The sequence below is a fragment of the Galeopterus variegatus genome, unplaced genomic scaffold (genome assembly GCF_000696425.1).
Source record: "Galeopterus variegatus unplaced genomic scaffold, G_variegatus-3.0.2 Scaffold649, whole genome shotgun sequence".
In the NCBI taxonomy this organism is placed as follows: domain Eukaryota; kingdom Metazoa; phylum Chordata; class Mammalia; order Dermoptera; family Cynocephalidae; genus Galeopterus; species Galeopterus variegatus.
The window spans coordinates 441,074-455,977 of record NW_007726760.1 but is presented as its reverse complement, the minus strand read 5'-3'; the positions used below and the strand labels follow the sequence as shown (position 1 = coordinate 455,977).

At 53.9% G+C, this 14,904-nt stretch overlaps 1 protein-coding gene across 1 annotated transcript in view; it reads left to right on the top strand.

Annotated features, from left to right (window-relative positions):
* The window catches only part of GPR179 (G protein-coupled receptor 179), a 16,358-nt gene extending 2,792 nt beyond the window's left edge, over positions 1-13,566 (top strand). Inside the window, exons 2-11 of the mRNA XM_008570976.1 lie at positions 612-720; positions 2,579-2,666; positions 3,052-3,287; positions 4,167-4,235; positions 4,624-4,733; positions 5,031-5,269; positions 5,459-5,597; positions 6,292-6,397; positions 7,024-7,170; positions 7,967-13,566. Of these exons, the coding sequence (XP_008569198.1) occupies positions 612-720; positions 2,579-2,666; positions 3,052-3,287; positions 4,167-4,235; positions 4,624-4,733; positions 5,031-5,269; positions 5,459-5,597; positions 6,292-6,397; positions 7,024-7,170; positions 7,967-13,021 (6,298 nt within the window). The 3' untranslated portion in view covers positions 13,022-13,566. The remainder of the gene's footprint in view (positions 1-611; positions 721-2,578; positions 2,667-3,051; positions 3,288-4,166; positions 4,236-4,623; positions 4,734-5,030; positions 5,270-5,458; positions 5,598-6,291; positions 6,398-7,023; positions 7,171-7,966) is intronic.
* Positions 13,567-14,904: the final 1,338 nt, after the last annotated feature.

Sequence of the window (14,904 nt, the reverse complement as noted above, 5' to 3'; positions counted from 1 at the left end):
GCTTTTCCAGCTCTGTGTCCCCATTTATTGTTCCTAGCAGGGTTCCCCTCCTGCCGGCAGGCAGCCTGGCTCCTTGCCAGCTTTCTCCCCATGTGGCCCAGAGCAGGTTGGGGAGCTGCTGGGTCAGACAGCTCCAGCTCAGGGCTCCTCCATTCAATTATCTCCTTTGCTGTGATCAGTTCAGACCTGGTTTGGGCAGAGTGAGGGGGTGGTTAATAGCTGAGCAGTGTGTGTGCTGTGTGTGTGTGTGTGTGTGTGTGTGTACATTTAGTGGGGAAGTGTGAAAATCCCCTTCAGACAGATGATCAGAGCCCTGGCTCCCACATGTGTTGACATGCCTCCTCCCTCTACCCATTGATAGGAACCAGGAAATGACAGGATGTTGAACAGCTGAGGGGTGGGGAGAACAATCTAGTGGAAGGGGAACATTGCCTACAGAAACAGTGGAGGTTAATAACATTGGAGAACTGGAAGGCGTGTGTGCTCTCCCAATACACAGCTACTGTGCTGAAATTTGCCAAGATTGCACTGCCCCATAGTCTATTGCCCAAGGACTCACGTCCACCTTAGCATCCATCACTGTGCTCCTAACTGCCAACTCACTGCCCTAGGGGACAGGTGCAGATGGACGTAGATCTCCAGACTGTGGACATCAATCAGTGTGCAAGTGGCCCAGGCTGGTACTCTAACACACACCTATGTGATCTCAACAGCACCCAGGTAAGGATAAGGAGGATGGGGGGCTGCTAGGGTCTTGCCTCCCTCCCCCTTTCCCGTCATTGCCACCACCCAGCTCCAAGGCAGGTCATGAAGCCACTCCAGTGTACAAGGGATTCAGGGGAGTCCCTAGTGACTGGCAGAGGAGAGAGACCAGGCTTTCTAAAAGTGAGGCCACTTACAGCCTACACCACCCCCACCCCTGCCCAAGACAGTTACTCTTCATTCCTTTGAACTTGCAGTGTGCCTCCCTGTCTACTCCCCTTTCTGGTACTCGGTGCTCTGGGATCCCTCCTCAGGGCCACTAGCTGAGCCTCTGTTAATCATCCGCTTTCCCTTCCCTGGACTACATTCTCCATATCAACACAGCTCTGGGCTCCTCTTGGCACACAAAGGATGCTCCATAAGTGTTTGTCGAAATAAACGGAATTTATGGTTGGAGTATAGGAGGAATCTAACCAAAGAAGGAGCTTGAAGAGGTCTGGGACTGATGAAGGTGATGGAACCCATGCCAGATGCAGGCAGAATGCAAGTCACAGGTGCAGGTGAACCGGGCTGGTGGGCCTCTTGGCACACAAAGGATGCTCCATAAGTGTTTGTCGAAATAAACGGAATTTATGGTTGGGGTATAGGAGGAATCTAACCAAAGAAGGAGCTTGAAGAGGTCTGGGACTGATGAAGGTGATGGAACCCATGCCAGATGCAGGCAGAATCCAAGTCACAGGTGCAGGTGAACCGGGCTGGTGGAGAGCACTGGCTGGTAATACTGCAAGCCCCAAACTGGGAACCTGGGAGGCCAGTGAACTCATCTGCTTCACAGTTACACTGACTGCATGTTTATTTCTGAGTTGCACTGAAGCCAAGGCGAGCCTTGCAGCCTTCTGGGGGTAGGTGGGAGTATCATTCTGTGTACACAGTGGCCCTGCTGCTCTTCAGAGCATGTGTGTTTGGAGCTATAAATCCAGGGATGGAGAGGGGCTCCCACTGTCCAGTTCACTTTTTAACCCAGCCACCTTCATTTCTCTGGATACACATTTGTCTGGGTACACATTGTGTAGACTATGGCAGGAACAGAGTATGTTCCAGTGGTCCAGGCAAGAGGGGAATCTGGGCCACAATGTCATAGGCACCACACTCTAACACTTCCAGGTGAGTTCAAGGGCTACATATAGAATCTCCCAAGGTTAACCCCTTTGTTCCCCCGACTGATGTCTGTTCCCAGCCAACAGATCTGATCTCATCCATGGGCTCATCTTCCCTGCCTGGCTCCGAGGTCTGCTGTGACTCCTGCTGGGCAAACATCAATGGGCGGAGGTGGAATAAAGGGCTGACCTTGGCATCCCACCAGCCTGGCATTAGTCTGGCATTAGGGCCGGGGAAAGCTGTCCTGTGCTAAAGCCAGATGGCACCTGGTGGAGGAAGCTGCTCCTCCATGGGAGCCTTTTCAACCCACCTGTGTGCCAGAGAGGAGGCTGATGGGGACCCTTTGAGGCAGGATGTAGGCACACAAGGTATGGTTGGGGTCAGAGTTCTCCCTACTTCCACCTCTCCCCGATACCTTGCCCTAGCAACAGCTGTGCACTGGGAAGTGGGATCTGTGAGGCTCCTGTCACTGCCTACGTGAACAAAACGGTGATGTATCTCCATACTCCTTGTTTGGGGTCTCTTTGAGAAGAGAGGCGACAGAAGGCGGTAGGTCAGGGTTTCCCAAGGACTAGGGAGGACTTCTGCTTGGATTACCTGGTGTGAACCCAGGGGCCATGGATAGGGAGGTAGATGAACTCTCCACCTCTTCTCAGGAGGGAAAGTTCTTCCAGAGAAAGCTCCATGTAAATACATATCATGTTTGTTGCCCCCACAGTGTGTCCCCCTGGAGAGTCAGGGCTTTATCCTTGGCCGCTACCTCTGCCACTGCCGACCTGGATTCTACGGGGGAAGTGACTCTGGGGGTATGTAAGTGCGGTCAGGGCCCAGCAGGTGTTTTACAGCCTGGATTGCTTGGGAGGGTACATGTGGCAAAGAAAGGTAGGTTGGGGTGAGACGCTGGGAGGAAACTTGTGGGGCAAGGACAGAGGTCGAAGAAGCAGAGAGGTGAGCAGGGTCCAGTTTGGATGTGTTTGCACCTTCTGAGAATGAGACCATAACATGCAGATGCAATGTAAGCTGATATCGCAGTGAGCCCTAGCCTGTTCTCCCCATGGAGGACCCACTCTCTCATATTCCTGGGGCCACAGACCATAGAAGGGCAGGGAGAGGGCTGTGGTGACCATCAGGAGAGAAGGCTAGGATGCCCCACCCATGCCCCTCACCCCGCACCCATCTTGTTCTTCGTAGGGTTAGAGAAGAGTGCCATCCAGACTACCGGGCAGTTCAGGTCCCCACAAGGCAGCTCCAGGAGGCTGCTGCGGTGCCAGCCATGTCCTGAGGGCTGCACTGGCTGCATGGATGCCACACCGTGCCTGGTGGAGGAGGCCCCGGAGCTGCGGGCAGCAGTGCTGGCCTGCCAGGCCTGCTGCATGCTGGCCGTCTTCCTAAGCATGCTGGTCTCCTACCGCTGCCGCCGGAGCAAGGCAAGGAAGGCCCCACATCTCCCTCCAGCACACATGTCCTACCCATTACCTGGAGACCTGAGACCATCTAAGACTAGAACTCAGGAGAAATGGGTTCCAGTCTTGATTCTAAATCTAACTCACTATGAGACATTAGACAAGTGACCTCTCCACCTTAAACCTGTTTCCTCATCTGTAAAATGAAGGCATTGGACTTGATTCAACAAATGCTAGTTGAGTATCTACTCTAAGCAAAACAGTGTCCAGGCACTAGAGGAAGTGATCTGGACCCTCATGGAGCTCCCAGTTTAATGAAGGAGGCAGACATGTAAATAAAATGACAGTACTGAGACAGGGGAAAGGGTGGAAGTGTCAGTTGCTGTGGGAGCTCACAGAAAGGACCCAGTCATCCTGTCTGAGATGGCATCGGAAAGACTTTCCGGACAGTGAGACATTTGAGCTAGGCCTAAAGGTTAACTGGATGTTTACTGGGCAGAGAAGGGGTATCCTATTCTAGACAAGTGAACAGTCTGACCCAAAGTTTGGAGGAATGCATGCGATCCCTTCTAGCTCCAGCAACCTCTGATTTGAGCCCAGGTCTGCAGCAAGGCCCAGGGTGGGACTGGGAAGGGCATAGGGCTGGAGAGTGTGTGTGTTGGGGGGTGGCTAACGTGCAACCTTGGCTTTAGTGAGGCTTTGTGCCAATGGAGCTAAGAGCCTGGGGTGGGAGCGGGGGTGTGGCTGTGACAGAGAGGGCACAGCTAGTGTTACAGTGTGAAGCCTTAGTCCAGGGCGATTGAGTGACCCATAAAATAGGACTGAGACCCTTGCTTGGCACTATAGTCCAGGCACTGACCTCCCCCTGCCCTGCTCACAAGCCTCTCCTTTCTGGGTTCACAGAGGACCTGGGCATCTGGAGTTGTCTTGCTGGAAACCATCCTTTTTGGATCACTGCTGCTCTATTTTCCTGTGAGTCTGTGGCCAGAGGCTGGACCCACCTCCCAGGATCTCCCACAGCCCCAACCTGGCACCCTCCAAACCCCAGAACCCTTCCTCTTCTAGCCCTCTTGGGGAAATTCAGAGGCCTCAAGTTCCCCCTACTTATACCCACAAATGACAGGCGGGTCTAATGAGCTCTGGAGCCAACAGCCTTCAGCTTAAAAGAGCTCTAGGACCCATGCTGTGATTTAGGACAAGTTACCTAGGCTCTCTGGTATGTAAGCTGCTCCTCTGCAGAATGGAGGTGATGGCACCTCTGTTGCAGGGCTGCTGGGAGGGTTAGCTATGTGCTTAGCACAGGCCTAGTACACAGCAGAAGCATGGAGGTGAGCAGCTACTTTTGCCCCCTTCTCACCAGGTCTTCATCCTGTACTTCAAGCCCAGTGTGTTCCGCTGCATTGCTCTTCGCTGGGTCCGGCTGCTGGGTTTTGCCATCGTCTATGGCACCATTATACTCAAGCTTTATAGGTAGGGCCAGGGCAGACCTTGCTCTTGTGCTGCTCACCACAGTTCATTACTCATGTAATGGAGTTTTCCAAGACCAGACCCTTACCAGCTCCACTCCCCTGTGCCCCCAAGGCCTTCCCCCATCATGATAGCCTTTCCCTCTCTGTAACTTTTTTTGAGGGTAAGTAGAAGCAGCAAACCATGGCAAGGGTGGAAGGATGGGTATGTGTGTGAAGGGGAGGGGAGGGAAGAGGTGGACAGAGGCCAGGGCTCTGGGCCCCTCCCCCCCATCCACCATATGCCCTCGAACCCTTGCAGAGTGCTCCAGCTGTTCCTGTCTCGGACAGCCCAGCGAGGCCCCCACCTGAGCAGTGGGCGGCTGCTGCAGCGCTTGGGGCTGCTCCTGCTGCCTGTGCTGGGCTTCCTGGCCGTGTGGACAGTGGGTGCCCTGGAGAGAGGCAACCAGCACACACCTCTGGTGACCCAAGGCCACACTCCCACTGGCCGTCACTTCTACCTCTGTCACCACGACCGCTGGGACTACATCATGGTTGTGGGTGAGCTGCTTCCGCTGAGCCCAGCCTCACCTGGCCCCTGGCTCTGCACCTTCAGGGGTCCTCTTGTCCTGGTTCTCCTGCCTTGTACCCAGACCCCTAGCCCAGGCCCCCCCCAGCACGCCCTACAGAGAAAGGGGCAGCATGGCTGCTGAGGGGGGGCCAGCTCTCTCCCTCCCCGCTTCCCCACAGCTGAGATGCTGCTGCTGTGCTGTGGCAGCTTCCTCTGCTATGCCACCCGGGCTGTCCTCTCAGCCTTCCACGAGCCACGCTACATGGGTATCGCCCTGCACAATGAGCTGCTGCTCTCTGCTGCCTTCCACACGGCCAGGTGAGGATGGGCCCACCTGCCCATAACTCCTCTCACCCTTCCACCACTCCTCACCTCTCCCAGGTGAGGCTGCCCCCATCCCTAGTCATCCCTGTAACACTGCTATGCCTCAGCAAGTGCCTGTAGCTCTCTCCCTACCCCGCAGATACCCCTCCCACACCCATGTCTCACCCAGGTGATGAGGCCCTCACCACACGAGGAGAGGAAATATACCCTGCTCCTAATTTCACCACACGAGGAGAGGAAATATACCCTGCTCCTAATTCCTCACCCGTTCCTAACCACCTCTCCAGCACCCCCAACATACCCCTTCTGACACATGGTCAGTTCTCCCTGCCTTCTCCCCCTCACCTCTTAGCCATATGAACAGCAAGCCTGCAGTGTGTGTGTATGCCATAGGACCTGGCCCTGTGGTGGAGGCAGAATCAATCCACAGGGCGATCTTAGCAGTCTGGAACATGATCCTGTACTATAGGCAGCCAGAGAAGGCGAGCTGGAGTGACCTGGGAGGGCTTCTCGGAGGTGGGGATTAACCTCTCAGAGGTGGGTGAGCCTTGGGGTACAGGACCTACATCCTGGAGAGGGTGAGAAGAAGGAAGAGTACCCCATGGAGATCAGGGCTGGGGCTGGGGAGAAGAGCCAGTGAGGTGACACAGAAGTGGCCACTATCAAGCTCCTCCCGTCCTGCCCTCAGGTTTGTGCTGGTTCCCTCCCTGCACCCGGACTGGACCCTCCTCCTCTTCTTCTTCCACACCCACTGCACAGTCACTACCACACTGGCTCTGATCTTCATCCCTAAGGTGAGGTCTCTCCACTCCCGCATGTAAGGCGGACCCCAGTCCCTTTCTAAGGGACACTGTGGATCTGCAACTGCTGCAGTGCCTTCTGCAGGTCAGGGTAAGAAGGACAGAAGGTGCTGGGGGTGAATGAGCTCTGAGTGACGGGGGACCTAAGCAAGGAGCCAATGTGAGTCAGGGGTTGGGGGAGGAAGCTACTATCTCTCTGCTTCCAGTTCCTGGGCAAGGGAAATAAGAGGAGCCAGGTCCAGGGTTTGATCCCTGTTACTGGCCAGCCACCACCACCACCACCAAAATAGAAGAGCTAGGGCTGGAGGGAGTTCTTTTTAACACAGTTGGAAGGTTGGTGGACTCTGAAAATCTACTCAGAAGCAGTTAAAGAGAGAGATGGAGGAGCTAAAACACATGCTAGGAATTGCAGAGGCAGGGGGTTGGGACCACCTGGCCCCTGAGCTAGAGAAGATCAGGGAGGATGAGTGGGAGTAAAATTCTACGGACCCCTGGAATTCCAAATCAGAGAAGGAGGGTGAAGATTCACAGGTAGGGATGTATTCCATGGGGCAAATGAGTGCAGGAATGGACAGGGAGCCAAGGTGAGTCTTTTCCCCACTCATACACACCCCGGCCAGTTCTGGAAGCTGGGGGCTCCTGCCCGGGAGGAGATCGTGGACGAGGTGTTCGAGGATGAGCTGGACCTGCAGCGCTCAGGCTCCTACCTCGGCAGCAGCATCGCCTCAGCCTGGAGCGAGCGCAGCCTGGACCCTGGAGACATTCGCGTACGTGCTGCTCCCCTGCCTCCTTTTGATGTTAGCTTTTAGGGACTGGGCGGAGGGAGCACTGCTGCCCTGCCACCCGGGCTGTGTGCCATTGCAGGTCCCCTGCCCTCCCCCTAGCTTTCTCCTATGCTGGCTCTGGGGAGAAATCCAGAGTATAAGACTTTCAAAGCCCCATTCCATCGCTGACACCTGAATGCAGCACTTTTCACACCCACTAGTCCCATCCATCTCATATAGTCCTCTTAAGAAAGCTAATACTGGCCAGCCAGGTATGGTCACTTTCTAGAAGTTGCAGAGGCTGAGAGATATCAAGAAAATAGCCTCAAGGCACACAGTGGATCTCAAACACCCACCTCAAATCCAAGTTTCCTGTCACCCGAGCCGGTGATTTCCCACCAAGACCACAATGCCCCGAAAAGGGAGTGCACTCAGTCCTCAGAGCTACATACCTCAAGGCACACAGTGGATCTCAAACACCCACCTCAAATCCAAGTTTCCTGTCACCCGAGCTGGTGATTTCCCACCAAGACCACAATGCCCCGAAAAGGGAGTGCACTCAGTCCTCAGAGCTACATAGATCTGGCTCAGAGCCAGTTTGGCCCTGGGCTTGCAGAAAAGAGAGGTGAATTGTGAGCATTTTAGAAGCAGAGAAGGGACGTGGCTCGATGGAAAAACAGATCCCGTAGTGAAAAAGGTCTAATAAGGGCTGAGGGGCAGATCGGTGCAGCCAGGGAATGGGGAGAGCTTAGCCCGTCCATCTCAACGGCAGCTCTGCTCTCGTCCCCGCGCCCCGCAGGACGAGCTGAAGAAGCTCTATGCCCAGCTAGAGGTCCACAAGACCAAGGAAATGGCTGCTAACAACCCCCACCTGCCCAAGAAGCGAGGAAGCTCACGCCAGGGGCTGGGCCGCTCCTTCATGAGGTACCTGACTGAATTCCCCGAGGCCCTGGCCCGGCAGCACTCTCGGGACTCGGGCTCCCCGGGCCGCAGCAGCCTGCCCGGCTCCTCCCGCCGCCGGCTGCTCAGCGCCAGCCTCCAGGAACCTGAGGGGCCACCAGCCCTGCGCAAGTCCCGCAGCACCTATGACCACCACAGGGAGCAGGAGCCGCCTCTCCTCGACTCACTGCTGAGGAGGAAGCTGGCCAAGAAGGCCTCGCGAACGGAGAGCCGGGAGTCGGTGGAGGGGCCCCCTGCGCTGGGCTTCAGGTCAGCCAGCGCCCACAACCTGACAGTGGGAGAGAGGCTCCCCAGGGCCCGGCCCGCCTCCCTGCAAAAGTCGCTCAGCGTGGCTGGCTCCAGGGAGAAGGCCCTGCTCATGGCCAGCCAGGCCTACCTGGAGGAGACCTATCGGCAGGCAAAGGAGCGAGAGGAACGAAAGAAGGCTGAGACAGCCATGGCAAGCCCGGTGCGGAGGCCATCAGCCAGGAGGCTAGAGCGGGCTCGAGGAGTCCCTCTGTCAGCCCCACCTTCTCCTGCCAAGAGCAGCAGCGTAGACAGCTCTCATGCCTCTGGGAAGCTTCATGAGGAGGCTGTGAGAAGGCTGCCTCACCCACCCATCCGGCACCAGGTCTCCACCCCCATCATGGCCCTGTCTGGGGCCTGCCCAGGCGAGCCAAAGATGCTGTCTCCCACCTCCACCTTGGCTCCAGCTCTGATGCCAACTCTAGCACCAACCCCAGTTTCTGCCCTGACACCAGTCCCAGTAACCCCCCAAAGCCCCAGCATCCTCACCTACATCTGCCCCTGGGAGAATGCAGAACTGCCAGTCAAGAAAGAAAATGTGGCCCAGGAAGGCCCCTCAGGGACAGAGCGAGACAACCACTCCCCAGCCCCAGCTCGAGCCAGGATCTGGAGGGCCCTCTCTGTTGCAGTAGAGAAGAGGGGCACTAGGGAGAACGAGATGGACATAGAGGATGGGCGTTCCCAGGGGGACGCTGATGATGTAGATGAGGACAGGCCCAAGATCTTCTCTAAATCTCACAGCCTCAAGACTCCTGTTCAGCAGGGTTCCATGCGCAGCCTGGGACTGGCTCTCAAAGCTCTGACCCGTTCTCGGAGCACATACAGAGAGAAGGAGAGTGGAGAGGAGAGTCCTGAGAGGGAGAAGGGTACAGCTCCCGGAGAGAGTGTGGGGGCATCCCCCAGGTCTCCCCGGCCAGGTCGGCCCAGAGTGGTGAGTAAGCAGGCTGCCCTTGCCCCCTGTGATGATGAGGAATCCCTCCAGAACCAGCAGAATGCTCACACCAGCAGAATGCTCCGAGTTTGTCACCAGGAGGGCAGCAAGGAACAGGAAGACAGAGGCAGGAGGACATTCCAGGGTCTAGGGGAGCAGAAAGTTGAAAGAACAGGTAAAACAGGGCCTACCACACTGAGGCAAGTTTTGGGAGACAAAAGAACTGAGCAAGCAAAAGAAGCCCCTGTGGGGTGGCGGGGACAGCCCAGGGCTGGCCTTCAGCTCCTGGGCAGTACTGACCACAGGGTGGCAGAAGTATGCCCCTGGGAATTCACCAAGTCAGAAATGTGTCAGCTGGACAGTAGCAACAAGGCTGAAATCTGCCCGTGGGAGGTGAGTGAAGGAACTCCTGAGAGGAGGGCATTAACACAAGATCCAGATGACTCCCAAGAAGAAAGGAGGAAAGCCCCAGAAAAACCAGAACCCAAAGATATGGTTGCCATTACTCGGAAAAAGCCAGAGAGACTGGTCAGGGGGGAGGAAGCGGTGTGTCCCTGGGAGAGTGCTGATCCTGAAGGTCTGTCCCTTCGGTCAGCCCCTCAGGACTCTGATAGAACGAAGGGCAGGTCTGAGGCAGTGGGCAGCGTGGAGGATAGGAAGGTGGAGAAGCATCAGTGGAAATCCACTGGCCCAGAACCTTGTACACCTGACATCGCCAAGGCAGAGCTGTGTCCCTGGGAGGTGAGTGAAGGAGGAGAGGATGGGAAACTGGCCCGGAAGGTAGTAAAGGAGCTCCCCCAGGAAAAGCAGAAGACCCCCAGGAAAACAACTTTTTGGAAAGAAGAGAAACTGGGTGGGGACTTGGAGTCTCTTTGTCCATGGGAGAGTACAGATTTTCGGGGTCCCTCAGCAGTCTCGATTCAGGCCTCAGAAAGCCCAGAGTGCTCAGGGAGTTTGGGCAGTGGCATGACAGCAGCAGATGTTCCTGCTCTCAGGAAGGCAGAGATCTGTCCCTGGGAGATGGATAATGAGGTCAAGGGGAATGAAATGCTGAGTCAGGTGACAGGTGGAGAATCTCTCCAGGAAAAGGAAAGAGCCTGTAGAAAAGAGAGCTTTGGAGAGATGGAACAAACCGTGAAAGCAGTGCAGAAATTAAGTCACCAGCAGGAGTCAATGTGTCCCTGGGAGAGCGCTGCCCCTGGGTACTCCAGCCCATGCCTAGGCAATTCTTCCTCCAAAGCTGGTGGCCAACTCCTAAGCAGTGGAGGAAACAGAGCAACACAGGTGTGTCCAAGGGAAGAGCTCAAGCCAGAGGTAAAGAAAGCAACACCTGCCAAAGCAGAAATCTGTCCTTGGGAGGTAAATGAAAGAACAGACGACTGGACATCAGGACAGGCACAAAAAGGAGGAGAATCTCAAAAGGACAAGGAGGAAATGCCTGGAAAATCAGGAATCAAAAATGTCACAGCTTGGGAAAGGCCTGAGAGACAGATCCAAAAGCAAGAAGCAGTCTGTCCCTGGGAGACTGTGGACCCTGGCAGCTTCCGCCCACAACCAGGTCCTCAACAGATCTCGATGGAGAGACCCAAAGTCATTTCCCAGATGTCAGGCAGTGTGGGAAGCAAAGCTACCGAGATCTGCCCATGGGATGTGGAGGAAGCCCAGACAGCTGAGGAGGCAAAGATCCATCCCAGGGAGGTGGATGCTGGAGCAGGGGAGGAAAGGACTTCGGGAGTTGAGGCCATTAGGAAATCTCCAAAGGATACAGGAAAGACTTCTGCAGATTCTGGATCCAGAGAAATAGCTGTTACTGCTCCAAAGAAGCCAGAGAGGCCAGCCCTGGAGCAGGAGGTGGCTTGTCCCTGGGAGAGCTTGCAGTCAGGAGCCTCCTCTCAGCATTCAGACACTCTGGTCGCTGACAGACCAAAAGCTGGATTCCAGGACCTGGACCATGTGAGGTGCAGGCCAGCTGAAGTGTGTCCCTGGGAAGGGGAGGAAGCTCCTACCAGTGAAAAAGCCAAGATTTGTCCCTGGGAGATGAGTGAAGGAGCTACTGGGAAGGGACTGGAACAAGAGATGAGGAGTGAATCAGCAGAGCAGAGGGAAAAAACTCTAGAAAAGGGGAGACTCACCTCCCTGGGAGAAGACATACAACAGGAGGCAAAAAGACAAAAGCAGGAAGCTGTTTGCCCTTGGGAGAACAAGGACTTAAGGGAACTCCTTACTCAGGTCCCCGAGGTTTCAGACTTGCCCAGCAGCATCAGTGGCAAAGTGGCAGAGGGGCATTCCCTGGAAGCGAGTGATGAGGCAACAGAAAAGGGGGACCTAAGACCAGACCCAAGGACAGGCTCCCTCCCAGAAAGAGCTCCAGCTTCGAGAGCAGAATTCACTACCGAAGATGGGGAGAAAACAAGCAATGAGCTACAATCTGTCTGTCCAAGAGAGAGCATGGCCCAAGCAGGCTCTTTCTCCCACCCAGACAGTCAGCGCTCTGAGCAACCTAAAGCCAGCTCCCAGACACTAGTCAGTGTCAGGGTCGCTGAGGTGTGCCCTTGGGATGCTCCTGACCTGGATGCATATAAACCTGACAGCGGCACCAAGGCTGAGATCTGTCCTTGGGAAGTGACTGAAAGAATCCCTGAGAAAGGGGTGTCAAGACAGGATGGAAAAAGGGAATCTCAGGAGAAGAAAGGAAGAGCCCCAGAAAACCCAGAGCCCAAAGGTGGGGCAGTCCAGAAACAATCAGAGAGGGAAGACTTCAGGAAGCGGGAGGCTGTGTGCCCCTGGGAGAGTCAAGATTGTGGGGGTCTGTCTCCACAACAAGCCCCATCCATTTCTGGCAGAAGCAATGGCAGTTCTGAGGCAACAGACGGTGTGGGGGCCAGGGTGGCAGAAGTGTGTCTGTGGGAAGTGGAAGAGGCTCCCTCTGCCAAGAAAACAGAGATCTGCCCTTGGGAGGTGAGTAAAGGAGCAGCAGAGAAAGGGGGACTGGAACAGGAGGTAGAAGGAGAATCACAAGGGCAAGGAGAGATGTTTCTTCAGAAGGCAGGATCTGGAGGGACTGAACACTTTTCAAAAGAAGCAGCAAAACTCAGCAGAGAGCAGGAGCCAGTCTGTCCCGAGGAAGACATGGGTTCAGCAGGGCTCTTCCCCCAGTCAGACACTCTGGACACTGACCAACCCAAAGTCAGCCCTCATGGAGCAAGTAGTATGGGGAGCAGGATAGCAGAGCTGTGTCAATGGGAAGTCACAGACCCAGAAGGAAATAAAATTAAGGGTACCATGGCAGACATCTGTCCTTGGGAGGAAACTGGAGCCCCACCTGAGAAATCTGGCCTCCTGGCTTTAACAGCAACTCGAACAGAAATTTTCCCCACAGCCCCTGAGAAACCACTATGCCTTTTAGTCCATGGACCTCTGCATAGTGTCCTTCCAGAAAGCAGAAGCTCCCGCCCCGAGGTGAATAAGCCAACCAGTACTTTTATTCTGGAAGGTGTCAGAGAACTACAAGGACTTTCAGGGCCTGGGCCAAGGACCAACTTAGCCCCAGAGCCAAGTCTCCAAGAAGCTGAGACTCAAAAGTCTTCCCCCTTAACTGAAGACCAAGGACAAGTGGTTTCTGAAGATCAAAATGAAGAACTCACCCTTCCAACTGTCTATCCTTGGGACTGGGAGTAACAGCTCTATCAGGTGAGGTCAAACATAGGGCTAGCTTTCAGGAGCCAAGATCCTTTCCAAGTCCTGGTGTTCTCTAAGAGCTGAATCAAAGGCACTTGGCCACTTCCCCTCCCCAGGAAGGCCAGAAGTCAACTCATTACAAAGACTAATTGTACAGAAAGGGTGCAGCTTCAACCCCAATGGAAAGTTCCACCCTGTCTTTACTTCTAACTTTTCTTCCTGCTCAAGGAAAACAAAGCCTGGACCTTCTGATCCCAAAGAATCTTCCCATCCATCTAGAGTATTCAACACAAGCTATCTGAGTCTGAACACTCACTTGTAAAGCCAACATTAGGGATGAAAGGAAGTCAGCAGTACCCAGCCTGCATTTTCACCTAGACCCAATTTTTCTGTGAAGTCTACAAAGGGCTGTTTTTTGAGAAGAAACTAAACCACACAAAGCATTGGCAACACTGGGACTGTGGACCATAGAAAGGCATAAAAGGTCACCACAGGAAACTTAAGAAGCCACTTAATTCAAGTTGAAGGATAAATTAGGGGAAAACTAAAATGACTCAAAATAGGTGCCTGAAATGTCTATAAGGACCTTGTCATTTTGACTTTCTCCTTCAGTGTTTCTCACACCTGCTCGTCAAGTTGAAGGATAAATTAGGGGAAAACTAAAATGACTCAAAATAGGTGCCTGAAATGTCTTTAAGGACCTTGTCATTTTGACTTTCTCCTTCAGTGTTTCTCACACCTGCTCAGCTTGACTGTTGAAGTAGAGATCATATTGATACCTGGCATCCAAAGCCACACCAGAGACAGAGAACATCCAAGGAAAAGCAATTTCTCCAGGTCCTCCCCACACTGGTCAAGGTGGAGTTCTCCCTTCCAGACATCTTCTGTATGCCTCTTGCTAGCTTTTTAGGTGATCTCCCCTCTTCCTGCCCTAACTCTTGCATCCCCAGAGCTCATCTCACTGGTCATTCTCCTCCTGGCCTTTCAGTGCTGTCATCAGTGGGACCCCTTTCTTATGTCAATGCAACTGGAGCCAAGGGGAATCTTTGGTTCTGATGCGAGAATCACTCCAAATTACTTGCTCAGTAACAAGAGGCCACATCAGTCTCCTTCCTAGAGAAGCCCAAGAAAGAAAAGAGGTACTGTTTACGCTAATTGCCTCTGCCCTCAGAAATAGTGCTATGGGGCAGGTTACAAGCCTGTGGGCTGGGAAATGGGCACCGTGAAATACAAAGCCTTCTTTCTTAGGAAGCTCTCTCTTAGCTAGGTTCTTTTCTCATCAGTCAGTTCAGGCTACCCTTGCCTAAGCAGTACTAGATAACAGAGTGCAGGAATTAAGTGATACTATCAGAGGGAAATGAGGAAGGAGAAAAACGCATTGTATAGATATTCATGGGAAGAAAAAAAACAAAACAAGGAAACCAAATACTCAACGGGAAGAAAATGAATCTGCATGTAAATACTCTTGGCAGTTACCGGACTTCACAGAAAAAGTAGCAAAGTGCTCCATTTCCAAAAGGGAACAGAGGAATGAAGTAACCTACTCTCCTTCAGGGACCAGATGCCCTCGTTCCCATACCTAGGCCCTCCCACTCACCTGGGTCCTTTGTCCTGGGCTTTTAGAGCAGTAACTGAAGCATGATGTTGCTCTGGGCTCTGGCTAGTTAACCCCACAGCTTCTAAGCCACTATGGATTTTGCTAACGGTGCACCCCAAAATGACCTCACTGCAAAGTTGCTCTCATACCCACTCTCATGAAATAAACTGGCGGGGCGGGGGGAATAAAGAATGCTTTTTCTAGATAATCAGTTGGCTCTAGCTTATTCATAATGATTTTCTTTTTCAACATTTTTAAACAGTAGGATAGATAAGGAAAGAACAAA